This window comes from Seriola lalandi, unplaced genomic scaffold (genome assembly GCF_002814215.2).
Source record: "Seriola lalandi dorsalis isolate HSWRI2012SDOR001 ecotype SW California unplaced genomic scaffold, Sedor1 jcf7180002053673, whole genome shotgun sequence".
Classification (NCBI taxonomy): Eukaryota; Metazoa; Chordata; class Actinopteri; order Carangiformes; family Carangidae; genus Seriola; species Seriola lalandi.
Window position 1 is genome coordinate 5941 of NW_019524226.1, and position 16264 is coordinate 22204.

At 48.3% G+C, this 16264-nt stretch overlaps 1 protein-coding gene across 1 annotated transcript in view; it reads right to left on the minus strand.

The window, feature by feature from the left end:
• Positions 1–221: 221 nt before the first annotated feature.
• Positions 222–16264, minus strand: part of lamc1 (laminin, gamma 1) — a 24637-nt gene continuing 8594 nt past the window's right edge. The window contains exons 6-29 of the mRNA XM_087172714.1: positions 15279–15467; positions 13976–14093; positions 12864–12962; positions 12603–12739; positions 12370–12492; positions 12067–12256; positions 11718–11830; positions 10782–11003; positions 10463–10651; positions 10086–10331; positions 9836–9989; positions 9232–9374; positions 8907–9085; positions 8643–8799; positions 7731–7936; positions 7574–7653; positions 7233–7370; positions 6762–6906; positions 6529–6678; positions 6158–6272; positions 5145–5344; positions 4890–5048; positions 4703–4802; positions 222–3801 (exon numbers count right to left, since the gene is read on the minus strand). Coding sequence (XP_087028840.1) covers positions 3545–3801; positions 4703–4802; positions 4890–5048; positions 5145–5344; positions 6158–6272; positions 6529–6678; positions 6762–6906; positions 7233–7370; positions 7574–7653; positions 7731–7936; positions 8643–8799; positions 8907–9085; positions 9232–9374; positions 9836–9989; positions 10086–10331; positions 10463–10651; positions 10782–11003; positions 11718–11830; positions 12067–12256; positions 12370–12492; positions 12603–12739; positions 12864–12962; positions 13976–14093; positions 15279–15467 — 3809 coding nt within the window. The 3' untranslated portion in view covers positions 222–3544. The remainder of the gene's footprint in view (positions 3802–4702; positions 4803–4889; positions 5049–5144; positions 5345–6157; positions 6273–6528; positions 6679–6761; positions 6907–7232; positions 7371–7573; positions 7654–7730; positions 7937–8642; positions 8800–8906; positions 9086–9231; positions 9375–9835; positions 9990–10085; positions 10332–10462; positions 10652–10781; positions 11004–11717; positions 11831–12066; positions 12257–12369; positions 12493–12602; positions 12740–12863; positions 12963–13975; positions 14094–15278; positions 15468–16264) is intronic.

Here is a 16264-nt window from a genome sequence, read left to right on the forward strand (position 1 = left end):
ACTAAAACTGTTACATGGAAATTCTGTAAATGAAATACATTTTTTAGGGCGCTAAGAAACAAACCTATCACACATTTCTAGATCATTTCAAAGCTTTTACATTTTCCCTTTAGGTTCATGATCTGGTACACCAGCAGTTCAGACTGTAGTTTAGCGTCAGACGTGTTAGCTGTTAGCTAACACCAACAGCCTCCATGTGATACACACACACTCACACACTCTTCCTGTAGTAATCTTTTTATTATTCAAATGTTAAGTTTGGATTTACAGGCACATGGGGACAAACAGGGTCATTCAGGTCCTCGCAGGGCGGGAAAACATGACGTCACAGAGGCGTCCTGCAGGCTGCGCAGCACACACACGTCACCATCTAAGACAACAGGGTTACAACACAAATAACTGGTACATTATAACTTAAAATACTGTTTATACATCATGTCTGCGTGTGCTGCACGTCCTGCAGAGCGGGAAAAGGATGGAGGGAGAGAAAGAACAAAATGGATGACAACAAGTTGTAAGAGTCCAGATCATTTAGATCCTCTGTCACAGAAACTCTTCTTCTGTTCAGGCTCAGATGTTAAACTGACAAAGTGTTCGACTCTTACTTCCTGGATCAGGATCTTTTCTCTGCTCTGTTTGGACCTGATGTTTAAAGAACCCTGCTTCAGTACCGACAGGAGGAGACGGCGTGAATGAGCGAGAATGACGAGGACATTTCTGTGAGATAACAAGTGGAGCCCGTCACTGGGGCTGTGATTACAACCAAACTTTATATTAAGGCACAAAACACTAATTAAAAACAGTTAACTACCGTAGCAACGTGACCGAGCTCGTCATCTCATTATGGAGTCGAGCCAATAAATTCAGTAAAAACGAGGTGGCGGGCCACGCCCACCGCTCTGAAACACGTCCTGATTGGTGAAAGGGCCAAAAAAAAAAAAAAAAACTATAAACAAAAATATTCAGTTAGGTCGAGTTAACGAGTGAAAACCCAGAGAATCAATAAAACACAAATGAAATATTGGCATCGCTATGAGGCAGCAACACTGAGCCTTGTATACAAGCAAGCATATGATAATAATAACATACCACAGACGTTATCATAGAGATCTATATATATTTAACCTGGAGGTTTCAGTTGATTGATTGTGATAGAACTTGAAGTGGCTGTTTTGCATGTTGGAGTTTTATTTCTTAGAATCAGCCAGTCCTGAATCATTGAAGCATATATTTACACAAATAACAAATCCTCACTCTATGTCATAATAAAAAACATTCACACAAAAATATAACATTTGAAATAATTATTAGCACCAGTGTATCAGATAAAAATTCTCGCTACGCAAAATGTACAAAGTTGCATAGTGTTGGATTTTAGCCTGGAGGAAAATGTTAATGTGTGATTGGTAAAAAACAAAAAAACACCAGTGATAAGCAGCAACTTGTGGGAGAAGGACAGAGCTGTGGTGTTGTAACGTCCGTACATGAAATGGTGTTTGGCCGCAGCGAGAAGCGTCACAGCTGATTCAGACGGTGGCTGACGAGGTCAAACGAGCTGCGACGGCCCAAAACGCTTCCATCAGGAGAAGGAACGGAAACGAGCCGCAGATGAAACAACGAGCTGCAGGACGTCAAAACAGAAACAACAAACACGCCGCAAATTCACAAACAACAACAAAAACACACAAACCTCCAAACATTATGCAACAGGAACTAGAATTACCGCCTCGCCGTTGTATCCCGCCGCCAAAACACTTTGTGTTCTCGAGATATCGTGTTGACAAATCCAAAATCATGTTCTGTGAGATCACTGTGACCTTGACCTTTGAACTTTGGCCACCAGATTCTAATCAGCTCCTCCTTGAGTCCAGGTTTTTACCAAATCTAAAGAAATTCCCTCAAGGCGTTACAAGGCCATTGTGAGGTCGCCACGACCATGACCTTTGACCTTTGATCTAGAGAATGGGACGTACGGACGGACAACCTGAAAACAATACGGCTCCGACTGTCAAATAAAAACGCTGCATATCCAAACAACACAACAGAGGAGCTCCAGGCCTGTAGGGGGAGCTCTAACACCTTGAGCATTAGCTTGAACTTCGAGAATTAGGAGTGGACCTTTGACCTTTGACCCAACGAGAGAGTATGAATGTGGAAACAAGAGATGACAAACAGGTTTGTGTTGTTACATTTGTCCGTAGTTGTTACACTATTATAAAAGAGCAACAGATAACGTAGCAAGCGTTAGCGTTAGCGTTAGCTTATAGACAGTCTGTGGGTGTTCCACTGAGAGCTCCTCCTACAGGCCCGGAGCTCTTCTGTTGTGTTGTCTCCCGTTTTCTCTGTTGCATTTGTTTTGGAGGTTTGTGTGTTCTTGTTGTTTGTGTATCTGCAACGTGTTTGTTGTTCATGTTTTTGTTTCATCTTCCTGCAGCTCGTTGTTTCATCTGCAGCTCGTTTCCGTTGTTGTGTTTGTTTTTGTATTTTCGTTTGTGTTTTTTGAATCTGCAGCTCGTTTCTCCTGATGGAAGAGTTTTGGGCCGTTGCAGCTCGTTTGACATCGTCAGCCACCGTAGATCAAAGACAGAGCGCCTGAAGTCCTGAGAGACGTTCACAAGATAATTACTCACTAATACCTTCTGTGTGCAGGTTAATAACACATGTAGAAGACACTGTGTGGGAACTGATATCTTGTTCCCATGTAGTCTTGCACACGATATAGAAGCTGTCGTGTTCCTGCATGATCCTGAACACAACGCCGAGGAACTTGTTCCCACCAGATCTCTGTGACAGATTGTGAGATCAGAACTCGTGCTCTGTCCAACATTTCTCATGGGAACAAAACTCTAGTTTAATAAAAACTTGCACAAGACTTTCAGGTCAGGACTTCAGGTGCGTCTGGTTTGATGTAGACCAGCAGAGCGAGCTGGACTTTGCTCGTGGTCGCGACTCACTGGAGGTGAAAATACTGCTGAAGAGAGGAGTGAAACATTTCCTCTGAAGCTTTGGGAGAAAAGAGGAGAGAAAATTAAAGAAGAGAGGATTCCTTCACTGTGTGGTTTCTGGTTTCAAAGTAAAAGAGAAAAAGGTTCTAACAGTGTCGCCGTACATTCAGCTGGCTGAGAACTGATGGAGTGACGGGTGAAAGACGAAAACGCGAGCGGACGTTCCTCGAGGCGGGAGGAACTTCTTCTGTGGTTTTTTTCTGCGTCGGTGAAACTTCAGACGGGTGCAGTCACGTCGGGATTGTGGTTCTGGTTTTTCTCCGAGGTCCTCCACCTCTCTGCACGGCTTCTCTACGCCGCTTAGTTCATTCTACCGTAACCACGTTACTGCGTCTTGAAAAAACAAAAACAAAAAAAACAAAAAACAGCTGCTTCTCTTTCGTTAAAAAACCGTGAACGTGGTTTTGAAAATCAAAGACAAGAATCTGAAAACAAAAGGTTTAAAAAACTGTTTTGGTAAAAGTCGGCATGTTCGCCGGAGTGTTAGATGTGAAGGGGGAGTGTTGGAGGCGGGGCGGTGGAGGAGGAGGAGGGCGGGGTTAAGGCCTCTCCAGGGACGGCGTGTTGAAGCAGCCGTCAGGTAACGTGTTCTTGATGTCGTTGAGGTTGTTGATGTCAGCGCGGATCTCGCGGATCTGCCGGTCGTAGTCGTTGATCATCTCCTCCTGGGTCTGCGCCACGTTGTTCAGCTCCGCCAGCTTCCTGTCCAGATCACTGTCGGCCATCTTGCCCTTGGCCCGCTTCAGTGACTCGTCGATCTGGTTCAGTTTGCTCAGGTCCACCTTGTCAATGTTTCCTGCGTAGGAGACAAAGGAGGCAAGACTTTATCAACTTAGCTTAGCTTAAAGATCGAGAACAAGGAGAAGCAGCTAACTTAGCTTAGCATAAAGATCGAGAACAAGGGAGAAGCAGCTAACTTAGCTTAGCTTAAAGATCGAGAACAAGGAGAAGCAGCTAACTTAGCTTAGCATAAAGACCGGGAACAAGGAGAAGCAGCTAACTTAGCTTAGCATAAAGACCGGGAACAAGGAGAAGCAGCTAACTTAGCTTAGCATAAAGATCGAGAACAAGGGGGAACAGCTAACTTAGCTTAGCTTAAAGATCGAGAACAAGGGGGAACAGCTAACTTAGCTTAGCTTAAAGACCGGGAACAAGGAGAAGCAGCTAACTTAGCTTAGCATAAAGACCGGGAACAAGGAGAAGCAGCTAACTTAGCTTAGCATAAAGACCGGGAACAAGGAGAAGCAGCTAACTTAGCTTAGCATAAAGATCGAGAACAAGGGGGAACAGCTAACTTAGCTTAGCTTAAAGACCGAGAACAAGGAGAAGCAGCTAACTTAGCTTAGCATAAAGACCGGGAACAAGGGGAAACAGCTAACTTAGCTTAGCATAAAGATCGAGAACAAGGGGAACAGCTAACTTAGCTTAGCTTAAAGACCGAGAACAAGGGGGAACAGCTAACTTAGCTTAGCATAAAGACCGGGAACAAGGAGAAGCAGCTAACTTAGCTTAGCATAAAAAGTGTAAACAATTGGAGTCAAAGGAGGGAAAACTTCAGATCTGACATCTCCTTAATCAATCTAAACCAATCAGACAGAGCCAAGAAGGTTATTGATTAATTGTTCCCTCAGTCTGATACCAGTGACCTGGATCTCTCTGTGAACCGGATCATCATGAGTCTCAGACCGTGGTCTTACCCAGCTGATCCAGCAGGGCGGTGATGGTGCTCAGGACCGTCTTCACGGCGCTCTTGGCTTTGCGGGCGTTGTCCTCCGCCTCCTTGGCGTTGTTGGACGCCTGCAGGTCAGTGGACAGTAAACAGTGTCAGCTGATTCATTAACTTTATTATTAAAAGCTCACAGTGGCGTCCGGACCGGGTCGTACCATTCCCGCCATCATCATGTCCTGGTCAGCCTCCGCCTTCTTCCTGGCCAGCTCCTGCTCGGCAGTGCTCAGCTGGTCCATCATGTCGTTGACCTCGTTGTCCAGCTTGTTGGTGTCCTGGAACGCCTTCTCCGCGTCCTCCTTGGTCTTGGCTGAGCCCTGAGCACACGGGATGTTATCAGTGCTGGAAATGAAACCAGTAACCTAGGCAACAGTTTCCAGGTAACTGCAGAGAGCGAGCCACTGTTGGTTTACCTTCTGCACATTGCTGGCGATCCTCTCCGCCTCCTCCGCCTTGTTCTTGGCCTCACGGGCGTCTGCGGCTGCGTTTCCGAGCGCCGCCTCCGCCTGCCTGGTCTTCTCGTTGGCGGCCATGATGGTGGCGTTGATGGCGGGGATCTTCTTCATGGCCTCTTCAGCGGCAGTTTTGTTGTCGTTGACCCTCTTGTCAAAGTCTGCAGGAGAAGAAGAATGGGAGGAGTTTTCACTTCAGCCCTTAAAAAATCCCTTAATTTGTTGAGACGATCCATTAAAAATCTATTTCTTTATGCAATAATTACAATAATTAGCTGCAAATATGTAAGTATGAAATGAAAGGTTAAGGTGGTTTTAAGTTACAAATTATTTTGAATTAATTAAAGATACCTGAAATGGTATTTTGTTTTTGTCTCTTAAAAACCCTTTAACTAAGACACAGTTATATTGTAAATCAACTTTAATATGCATCAGTCAGGTGGACAGTTGGCAGGTGGACAGGTAGAAAGGTGGACAGGTGGACAGGTAGAGAGGTCGACAGGTAGAGAGGTGGACAGGTGGACAGGTAGAGAGGTGGACAGGTGGACAGGTAGAGAGGTCGACAGGTGGACAGGTAGAGAGGTCGACAGGTAGAGAGGTGGACAGGTGGACAGGTAGAAAGGTGGACAGGTGGACAGGTAGAGAGGTGGACAGGTAGAGAGGTGGACAGGTAGAGAGGTGGACAGGTGGACAGGTAGAGAGGTGGACAGGTGGACAGGTAGAGAGGTCGACAGGTGGACAGGTAGAGAGGTGGACAGGTGGACAGGTAGAGAGGTGGACAGGTGGACAGGTAGAAAGGTCGACAGGTGGACAGGTAGAGAGGTGGACAGGTAGAGAGGTCGACAGGTAGAGAGGTGGACAGGTGGACAGGTAGAGAGGTGGACAGGTGGACAGGTAGAGAGGTGGACAGGTGGACAGGTAGAAAGGTCGACAGGTGGACAGGTAGAGAGGTGGACAGGTGGACAGTCATGTACCTCTGAGGTCGTTCAGGATGCCCTCGGCCTCCTTGAAGGTCGACTGACCCTTCTTCGCCGCTTCCTCTGCCAGAGCTTTGGCGGCATCTGCGCGAGCTAACAGCTGATCAGCAGTCTGTCCAAAAGAAACAGGAAGCAGACGTTAGCATCATCAGACAGCTAATTTAGCTTAGCATAATGACTGGACACAAGGGTAAACAGCTAATTTAGCTTAGCATAATGACTGGAAACAAAGGACAAAGAACAAACAAAGAAACAGCTAGCCTGGCTCTTTCCAAATATAACCTAAACGAACCATGTGTAACCTGTGTAACCATAACAACCAAGCCATCTTCTCCGTGTTCAGACAGGTGAGCGGCTCCTTAACATACCTGCTGCTCACTTTTGCCTTTCTCCAGCAGTTTGCGGACTTCCAGCTCTTTGGGCTTCAGGTCGTCTCTGAGGTCATTGTACTCCTTCTCCGTCTTGTCGATCAGCTTGTCCAGGTCCGACGCCTCCTTCTTGATCTTTGTGGCTTCGTCCTGAAAACAGAAACAGTGGTCAACACTCCACGCCGAGACGTTTACCGTCGGCAGAGACGTCCGGTCTGAATGTGTTCTGTCACCTCCAGAGCCTTGGTGTCGAACGGCGGGAGGCTGGTCAGGTTGGCGAAGATCTTCAGAGCTTTGTTCCCGGCGTCTTCGGCCTCGGCCTGGACCTTGTTGGCCTGTTTCTCCAGGTTCTTCGCCAGCTCCTTGGCTTCGTTGTACCTGAGCAGGACAGAGCAGGACTCCGTCACATGACTCTCAAGTGAACATCTTTGGGCTCCGGCAAATTATTACGGGCATTTTTTGTCATTTCACTGACAAAATAATGAAGCGATCATTTAGCTAACTTAGCATAAAGAGCGGAAAAGCTAACTGAGCTTAGCATAAAGACTGGGAACAAGGGGAAGCAGCTAACTTAGCTTAGCAAAATACAAAAACAACAAAATAATGAATCTATCATTTGAGAAAATAACTGTCGTGTTAATTGATTATATGTGAATCAATGTGTGTAACTAAGGAACAGAGGAGGAGGCGGAGCTGTGACGCACTTCCTGTTGAGCTCGTCGATTTCCTGGCTCGTCCTGCTCTCTCCGTCCAGAGTCTTCAACAGCAGGTTGTACGCTTTGGTCGACGTGTCGTTGGCGTCCTTGGCGATCTTCTCAATCTGATCGGCGTCCATCTTGTGCCTGCACAAAACAAACGACAGCGGTGTGTTAGAGGGAGGTTCCATTAGCAGAAGTTTAAACGTGTTTCTCCACAGAACTTTCTCTTTATTGAACAACAGGAGTCAAATGTTAAATGTGTGAACACGAGCAGCCTCAGCAGGATTACAGATCTGAGGTGTGTGTGTGTGTGTGTGTGTGTGTGTGTGTGTGTGTTGTGGTCTTACTTCTCAGCCAGTCTTCGAGCCTCCTCAGCCAGCAGCGTCATGTTGTTGGGCTCTCCGGTGCCGCCGGGGGGTTTGATGTCCTGCAGACGACATCAACAACAAGTCAGACTCTGTTAATGAGTCTAACAGTTGCCGTGACGACGGCGACCTCACTCACCACTTTGCTGACGGCGTCCTTGGCCTTGTCCAGCTCCAGTCGGGCTTGGTTGATCAGGTTCTCGGCGTCACGGACTCGGGTGCGGGCGCGGTCGGCCTGACTGCCGGTGTCGTCCACCGTGTTGCGGATGCTCTGCAGTCGGTTCCACTGAGTGGTCAGAGTGTTGTTGATGGTGTTCAGGCGATCCAGCAGGCCTTTGTCTACGTCTGCGGGGGTCAAAGGTCAAATCATAAACACTCCAGCAGAGACTGAAGCTTTAGAAAACAAACACGCCCAGAACATGAAGTTTACACAAAATGACTAAAAATCCAAATCGTGAGTCATAACTCAAATCTGAACATACAGTAATGAAACGCATATTTTTAGATTCAGCGTGACTTCCACTTCCTGTCAATGTCATTATCTCTGATGTCCCTCCAGAATAAAGCTCCAGAAATCTGCTTTAAAACCAAAGAAAAAAGAAGCTGCAGATCTTCAGATCCTCATGTTTTTAAGTTTCCTTCAGTGACACAGTGACAGTTGTCTGAACATCAGCAGGTACTCTGCAAACAAGAGCTGCAAATAACCAATTCAGCATGTTTCTACAATCACTAAAGTATTATGGGAACTGTAGTTCCAAAACTTTCAGCAGGGTGTGGGCCCACAGAAACCCTCCTCTCTGTCCTGAGCTGTAACTTGAGGTTTTGGACACTGGACAAAGGGGTAACAAGTTGGTCACCGAGGCAACAGAAGTTGCTTCAAGGTGGCTGTGGATCAGGTGACCCAGCCGGCTGGGTCACAGCCCGCTGGGTCACCTGGGTGAGGGTGTCTGGTGTTGAAAGACCTGAAACTCCTCACTGATGTTGTGCATTTAAATGACATCATAGCGGAGCAGGAGGAGCGGTAAGAGTGAAGCTGTCGAGGTCGTGTTACCTTTGCTGGTCTGAGCCTCCTCCAGCAGCTCCATGATGGCTCGCTCCGCCTCCTTCAGTCGGTCCTCGAAGGCCTTATCGCTGACGGTCTCCTGACCTGAGCCCAGGTTATCGATCAAGGTCTGCAGGTCGTGAAGCTTCTGCCTCTGCTGGTTCACCTGGAGACACACAAACATTAACTCACGCTCTGTGATGACCCACGTATTCAGCTTTCAGGCTCGTTCTCGATGCGTTCAGTGGCGTGTAGGCGCTCAGCCGTCCTCACCTTGTCTCTGACCAGACTGTAGCAGGAGGGACACTGCTGGCAGCCCGGCACCGAGCGGTTGTAGAAGTAATTCTCCTCACACATGTCACATCGAGCTCCGACGAAGCCGGGCCGACACTCGCAGCGGCCGTCCTCCTTACACTGACCCGACTGAGAGCCCTCGGGGTCGCAGTCGCAGGCTGCAGGTCACACACAAGACATCGCTCTGATTTACAGGCATTACAACTTCCTGAATCTACAGCGCACTGGCTGTTTCCATGGTAACCCCTGTGGTCACCCAATAAACTAGCACAGTGTCGTAAATCAGTGATGTCATCGTTCTTACGTTTGCAGCCGGACGAGCTGAAGCCGAAGAAGCTGACCTCGCAGCGTTCGCAGTGCAGGCCGGTGATGCCGGGCTGACACTCGCACTGTCCTGAAGTGATGTCACACTGACCGTTGGTAGAGCCAATGGGATTACAGTTGCACCTGTTGGGAACACCAAAAGAGACGGCTTGAGTGAAATTTAAAACTTAACCCTGCGTGCAGACAAATCTGGACCGAGGGCGAATACTGACCACAGGAGCCTGTAGAGGCTGGACGCGTTAAAGTAGGCTCATTAAATCAGGAATGATAAACATTATAATCTAAAGAACGTGTCTCAATAAAGTTTAGTTCAGTTTTGACAGAACTTTTCCTGTCGACCAGGATAACGGAAGTTTAGATGAGGCGTTCCTCTAGGTTCTGTTCTTGTTCCCCTTCATTTCCCAGTTTAGCTGCTGCACCTATTCTTCACAATCACAGTGCGTCTTTTCATTTCTATGCAGATGACACTTTGTTAAGAAAAATGTGTTGTAAATAAAGTTATTATTGTTTCTGCTCAGGTTTGTTATTATTTTTCTGTCAGATTTGCTCAAATGGCTGAAAGGTTAAAGCAGAGGTGATCTGACCGTTCGCAGCCGTTGCCGCTCTGCAGGTTGAAGAAGCCGGGCTGGCAGGCGCTGCAGTCACGCTCAGCGACGTTGGGGAGACACTGACACTGACCCGTGACCTGGGAGCAGCTGGTCTGACGGTCCACGGTACCGAGAGGAGAACAGGAGCAGGCTGAGGAGGACAGAGAGGTGGACCAGTCAGAACCTCAGTCAGAACCTCAGGGACATGTCACAGACCAAGGATCTGGAATTCAGCACTTCCTCTTACGTTTGCACTTGTCCGCGGGGTTGGTAGCCAGGGCGTTGCCATAGAAACCCTCCTTGCAGCGGTCGCAGAAGAAGCCGTCGGTGTTGTAGATGCACTTCAGACACTCTCCGGTCTCGCGGTTGCAGTTGCCGACGGCGTTGGGGTCGATGTTGTCACTGCACTTGCAGGCTCGGCAAGCTCGGACCGGACCGTTCTGACCCAGAGGGTCCCCGAAGAAACCGTCGTCACAGAGCTCACAGCGCTTACCTGCACACAGGTGACGTCAGTAACACTGTACAGATATGGTTCATCTATAAGTTCATCTAGACTGGATCAGGTCATTTGTGGCGGCAGTCTGACCTGCACAGGTGTGGTTGTGTACAGGTGTGGTTGTGTACCTGTGGTTCCTGTGGGACAGTTGGTGCAGACCACCTCTCTGGTTTTGGGGACCACAGCGCAGGTGGCTCCGGCTGGACAGGGACAGGGCTTACAGTCACCTGACGTCCCCTGGGTGGCGTCGCCGTAGAAACCGTCTTTACAGCGCTCGCAGCTCAGGCCGGCCGTGTTGTGCTGACAGTCACAAGCTCCTGACGAACAAACAGTCAGTCAGCATCAGGCAGAAAAGAGTTTTCATGAGCCGAGACTGGTTCAGTCTGGTTTGTTTAGTTTTCAGTCAGTAACCAGTTAAACCAGTTAAACCAGTTAACCCAGTGTTACCTGTGTCGGGGTTGCAGGCTTCGCTGTGTCCGTTACAGTTGCAGGCCTCACAGGGGCTGAAGGCTCCGAGCTCCGGGCGAGCGCGGCGGTATCCCACAGTGCACTGCTCACAGTGTTGACCCTGGTAACCCTGAGGACAGGTGCACTGCTCTACCCAGCGGGCCGGGGCACCTGGACCCTGCCTCGCTGTCACCAAGGAGACATCGTCAAGGTAACCGGCACCTAGGGAGACAGATTCATTAACAACTGACACTGACCAGAAAACCTTGGAGGCGCTGTGTTGTGTTGTTACGTTGTTGCTGCGTTGTTGTTATTGTTGTGTTGTTGTTGTGTTGTTGTTGTTGTTGTTGCTGTGTTGTTGCTGCGTTGTTGTTGTGTTGTTGTTGTTGATGTTGTGTTGTTGCTGTGTTGTTGTTATTGTTGTGTTGTTGTTGTGTTGTTGTTGATGTGTTGTTGCTGTGTTGTTGTTGATGTTGTGTTGTTGTTGTCGTTGTTGCTGTGTTATTGCTGTGTTGTTGTTGTGTTGTTGTTGATGTTGTGTTGTTGCTGTGTTGTTGTTGATGTTGTGTTGTTGCTGTGTTGTTGTTGTTGCTGTGTTGTTGCTGTGTTGTTGCTGCGTTGTTGTTATTGTTGTGTTGTTGTTATTGTTGCTGTGTTGTTGCTGTGTTGTTGCTGTGTTGTTGTTGTGTTGTTGTTGTGTTGTTGTTGTTGCTGTGTTGTTGCTGTGTTGTTGCTGCGTTGTTGTTATTGTTGTGTTATTGTTGTGTTGTTGTTGTTGTTGCTGTGTTGTTGTTGTGTTGTTGTTGTGTTGTTTTTGATGTTGTGTTGTTGTTGTGTTGTTGTTGTGTTGTTGTTGTGTTGTTGCTGTGTTGTTGTTGATGTTGTGTTGTTGTTGTTGTTGTGTTGTTGCGTTGTTGTTGTTGTGTTGTTGCGTACTCCTCTCGCTGTAGGTGCCTCGGATCTTGATGGCCGTCAGGTTGTGCAGAAGTTTCTGGAAGTCAGAGTGACTGATGGTCGGCCTCCAGGGATAATCAGTGCTGTCATGGAGCCTGAACCAGAACCAGAGTCAGAACCAGAACCAGAACCAGAGTGAGACATTATCAACAACAGAGAACAAACAGACAGATTGTAAAGTCTTAATTAAGCCAGATTAACATTAGGACCAAAACCGGTCTGACTGGATCCAGACCTACAGACCATCATCAGAATCTAAACAGATGATCCTGAACTGGAACCAGATCAGACCGGACTGGTCTCCAGTTAAACAGGAGCCGGTCAGACTCACCTGAACACGTATGTCTGCATGTTCTCGTTGGGGTAGGCGTTGCCCTGGGCGATAAGGGGGACAGCCACCCTCAGATTAGCTCCCTCCAGAACCAGATCCTCCGCAGACAGACGGGTGTCCCGTCGGTCCACCCGGAAACTCAGACTCAGGTTCTGACCGTAACTCAGCATCTGGTTCCCCAGAAACTTCTCTGTGACACAGAACCACAGGAGTCAGAGACCAGAGACCAGAGACCAGCTCAGAGAGTGTGTGTGTGTGTGTGTGTGTGTGTGTGTGTGTGTGTGTGTGTGTGTGTGTGTGTACCTGGGGCTATGAAGTACATGGGGAAGTAGTCTTCTGAGATGAGGGAGACCTCCTGTCCGCTGGGGGACCACTGGACGGAGACACTGGATCCATCACGCTGCTGACCGGTCCACTGCTCGTCATCTGACACACACACACACACACACACACACACACACACACACACACATTAAGTCTCTGACAGTCAGTACTCTGGGTTTACTCCCCCCTGCGCGCTGGCCGCAGGCGGTTACCTCTGTAGAAGGAGGAGCTGATGGTGTGGGCGCTGAAGCCCTCGGCGCTGTCGCACACAGACGAGTGCTGGAAGCAGAAGCAGGGCGTGCAGCCCTGAGGGTTGTTGGGGTCCAGGTTGAAGTAACCCAGTTTACACCTGAGGGACAGAGACAGGAAGACGAGACGTAAGAGGAGACACAGACCAGAACATCTTACAGGTGCTGCGCTGTGTTGTGTTGCCTGTGTGTGTGTGTGTGTGTGTGTGTGTGTGTGTGTGTCACCTGTCGCAGCTGAAGCCCTCCACGTTGTCTTTGCAGCGACACTGTCCCGTGTTGACGTCACACTCCTGAGTGCTGCCAGAGGGCGAGCAAGAGCAAGGCCTGACAGGGAGAGAGAGAGAGGGTGTGTGTGTTATTTATACACACAACTTTAATTAACTGTACACACACACACAGCAGGTGATGAGGCCGCTGCAGAGAGAGAGAAGGTCAGACAGTGACTCAGCCAGCAGAGGGCGATCAAACCCTGATCTCAGACCAGAACCAGGTCTGAGCGACACCAGCGAAGAAACAGTGACCTGGGAGAGAGGTGAGGGATTCACTCATCAGCTGTTAGTGTCATTCATTAATCACTGCCCATCAACACCTGGATACCTGAGTTTCAGTTAGTGAGAGACCACAAGGGGTGTGTGTGTGTGTGTGTGTGTGTGTGTGTGTGTGTGTGTGTGTGTGTGTGTGTGTGTCTCCAACATCTATTAAAACACATCAGTGAGTCTCTGTTGTTCTTGGTCACATGATCCTTCATCACTAAGCATGTGGGCTCTGTACTTTATTGTGAAGCCGCAGACTGACGACAGAGATCACTTCCTGTGAGGCAGACGTTACTGAGCATGCTCAGAAACACTGAGCTGTTTACACTGCGCGCCTCTCCACAGTGATGTATTGATTTAGTCTGGGACAGAGTCCGATCGACACGATGGATTCAGACGAGACTGAGGGCGACAGGAGACACTGCTGTTACCACGGCGACAGGAGGCCGGTACTGGCGCTGGGCCTCAGCTCACCTGAGGCCCTGAGTGAAGATGGATCATGTGGTCTGGACTCGACCAGGTGCAGTTGTTTACAACGTGAACCATGTTTCTGAGCATGCTCAGTGACCTCTGCCTCACAGGAAGTGATCTCTGTCGTCAGGCCGCAGCTTCACAATAAAGTACAGAAGAGGTGTTTACTTTAATGGTGTTTTTATTTGAAGGAAACCTTAACCTTAACTGGTGCCTTTAAAGCTGGAGTGTTATACAGACAGGTGCATTATGGGTCATTTGGTGTGAACATGAAGACATCAGGGTGTGTGGGGGGTCGAGGTGTGTGGCCCCCCCTCAGCAGCTGGTCTGTACCTGCAGCCGGCCTCGGTCAGACTGTGGTATCCCGGCTGACAGCGGTCGCACTTCTCTCCGGTCACTCCGGGTTTACACGCACACATTCCTCTGTTGTCACACTGAGGAGACTCCGAGCCTGAAACACACACACACACACACACACACACACACACACACACACACACACACACACACACACACTCCCATTAGCAGACCATTAGAGCGCTGGTCTCAGGCTGCAGCAGCTGGTTCACATTAACCAGCTGCTGAGCACCAGAACCACAAGTCCATACCTGCGGTTTCACATGTTCCTACTGCAGCTCGTGTTCACGTCGACATCGTGTTTTCACAATCACAACACCACATTTTTGAATTGTGGCCAACGTTTCCATGGCAACACCAGCACACGACGGGGCACAGAGAATCTTTTTTCATTTTGCACATGAAATATATTTTAGTAGAAAAACAATAACAACAAAAAAAACTTCATTTGATGTTATCTGGCTGCTTTCATGTCCCATCATGCACTCTGTTTCACTCTGATGGAAATCAGTGTGCAGAGATTTGAAACTCAGGTATGAAACAGCGACTCTGAACTGTTGTGTTCAAGTGTTTGTGGCTCAGCTGGTTATTTTTTTATCTAGTGAGAAAAAGAAAAGAAAGTGAAGATTTCTCGTTTTGATTCTCTGTCACGTAGAAAACTAGAATCGCCTCCTCGTGGTCGTATCACTCCGCCACTGGGACTAGTTTCAGGTCTCATCTCTGTTTATCCAGAGTCACAGAAAATATGAACCATTTGTGTGAAATTTGGTCATAATTGCTGTGAAGTCTAGATTTGTGAGGTCACCTTTGACCTTTGACCACTAACATCTAATAGTTGTTAAGATGTCAACGTATCCCAAGATTCATTGCGCTCCAGTAATGAAAGCACTGACAGAGAGCCTGCTGACCACACTGTTAAATGTCAGTGTTGTGTTTCGGTTCAACTGTTAAAACCAAGAGACTGAAAACAAAAGGTTCTTCTGGAAAAACGTTAAGTGTTGTCAAGGTTGCTAGGTGACAAGAGCCACGCTATCTGATGCAACTGTAAGGGCGGGAAAAAGCTGCTGCCGCGGTCTACGGCGGTTACGAATGTTCACGAGGTCAAAACCATGTTTATTTTAGGTCACCGTTACCTTGACCTTTGACCTTTAGCTACAAAAATCTAATCAGTTCATCCTTGAGTCCAGGTGAATGTTTGTACCAAATCTGAAGAAGTTCCTTCAAGGTCAGACAACCTGAGCCCTGACACCAAACCAGGTCAGGCCGAGCCGGGACTCACCCACAGAGTTGCAGCTGCAGGGCAGGCAGCGGCCGCCGCTCTGCTCCCTGTAGTAGTTGTCCAGGCAACGCTCACAGTTGGGGCCGTCGGTGTTGTCGGCGCAGTTCCTGCAGTGACCTCCGTGACCTGTGGCCCGGTACAGCTCCGTGTCGAAGTAACACTCAGAACTCTTCCCGTTACAGTCGCAGGCTTAGAGGACGACACACACACACACACACACACACACACACACACACACACACACACACACACACACACACACACACAGGTTCATGTTAACAGGGTCTGAAGGTGGAGGAAGGAGGAAGTAAATAAGGAAGTAATCTATCAAACTGCTTAGAGTGAACTCTTATTATAAGAGCTAATCACTCAGTGTTGTGTTGTGTGATGTGTGGAACAGCTGTATCCGAGGTGAAGCTGTGACTGACGCAGTGCGCAGGCTGTCAGCTCATGTTGCTGTTGAGTGTGAACAGGGAGTAAAACAGAGGGTTAAAGGAGGTGAAGACTCAGCTGGAACATGTGGACACAGTCAGTCAGAGTCATGTTTCTGCTGCTGCTGCTGCTGCTGGATTAAATCACTGTGGGAGAATAAAAACAGTCAGATTCCCTGAGCAGTTAGTCATGCATCTGCTTCTGATGAACCTTTGGCTGACAGGAACTACAGCTCCCACAATCCCCCAGGGACCATCATGACTAATGATGTCCTGGGATCAGTTCCTGCAGTACATCATGTGATGTGTTCTCTGCTGGGAGCAACAGCAATAACCAGAGAGGCAGTACTTCATATGTCAGCAGCAGCAGCAGTAACTGTAGTAAAGCAGTAATAACTGCAGTAAAGTAGTGACAGATGTAGTTAAGCTGTAGCTGCCATAAAGAAATAGTACCTGCAGTGAAATGGTTTAAGCTGCTTACTGCAGTAACAGGTGCAGTAAAACAGTAGCAGGTGTAGTAAAGTAGTTGTAGCTGCAGTAAAACAGTTACATGTG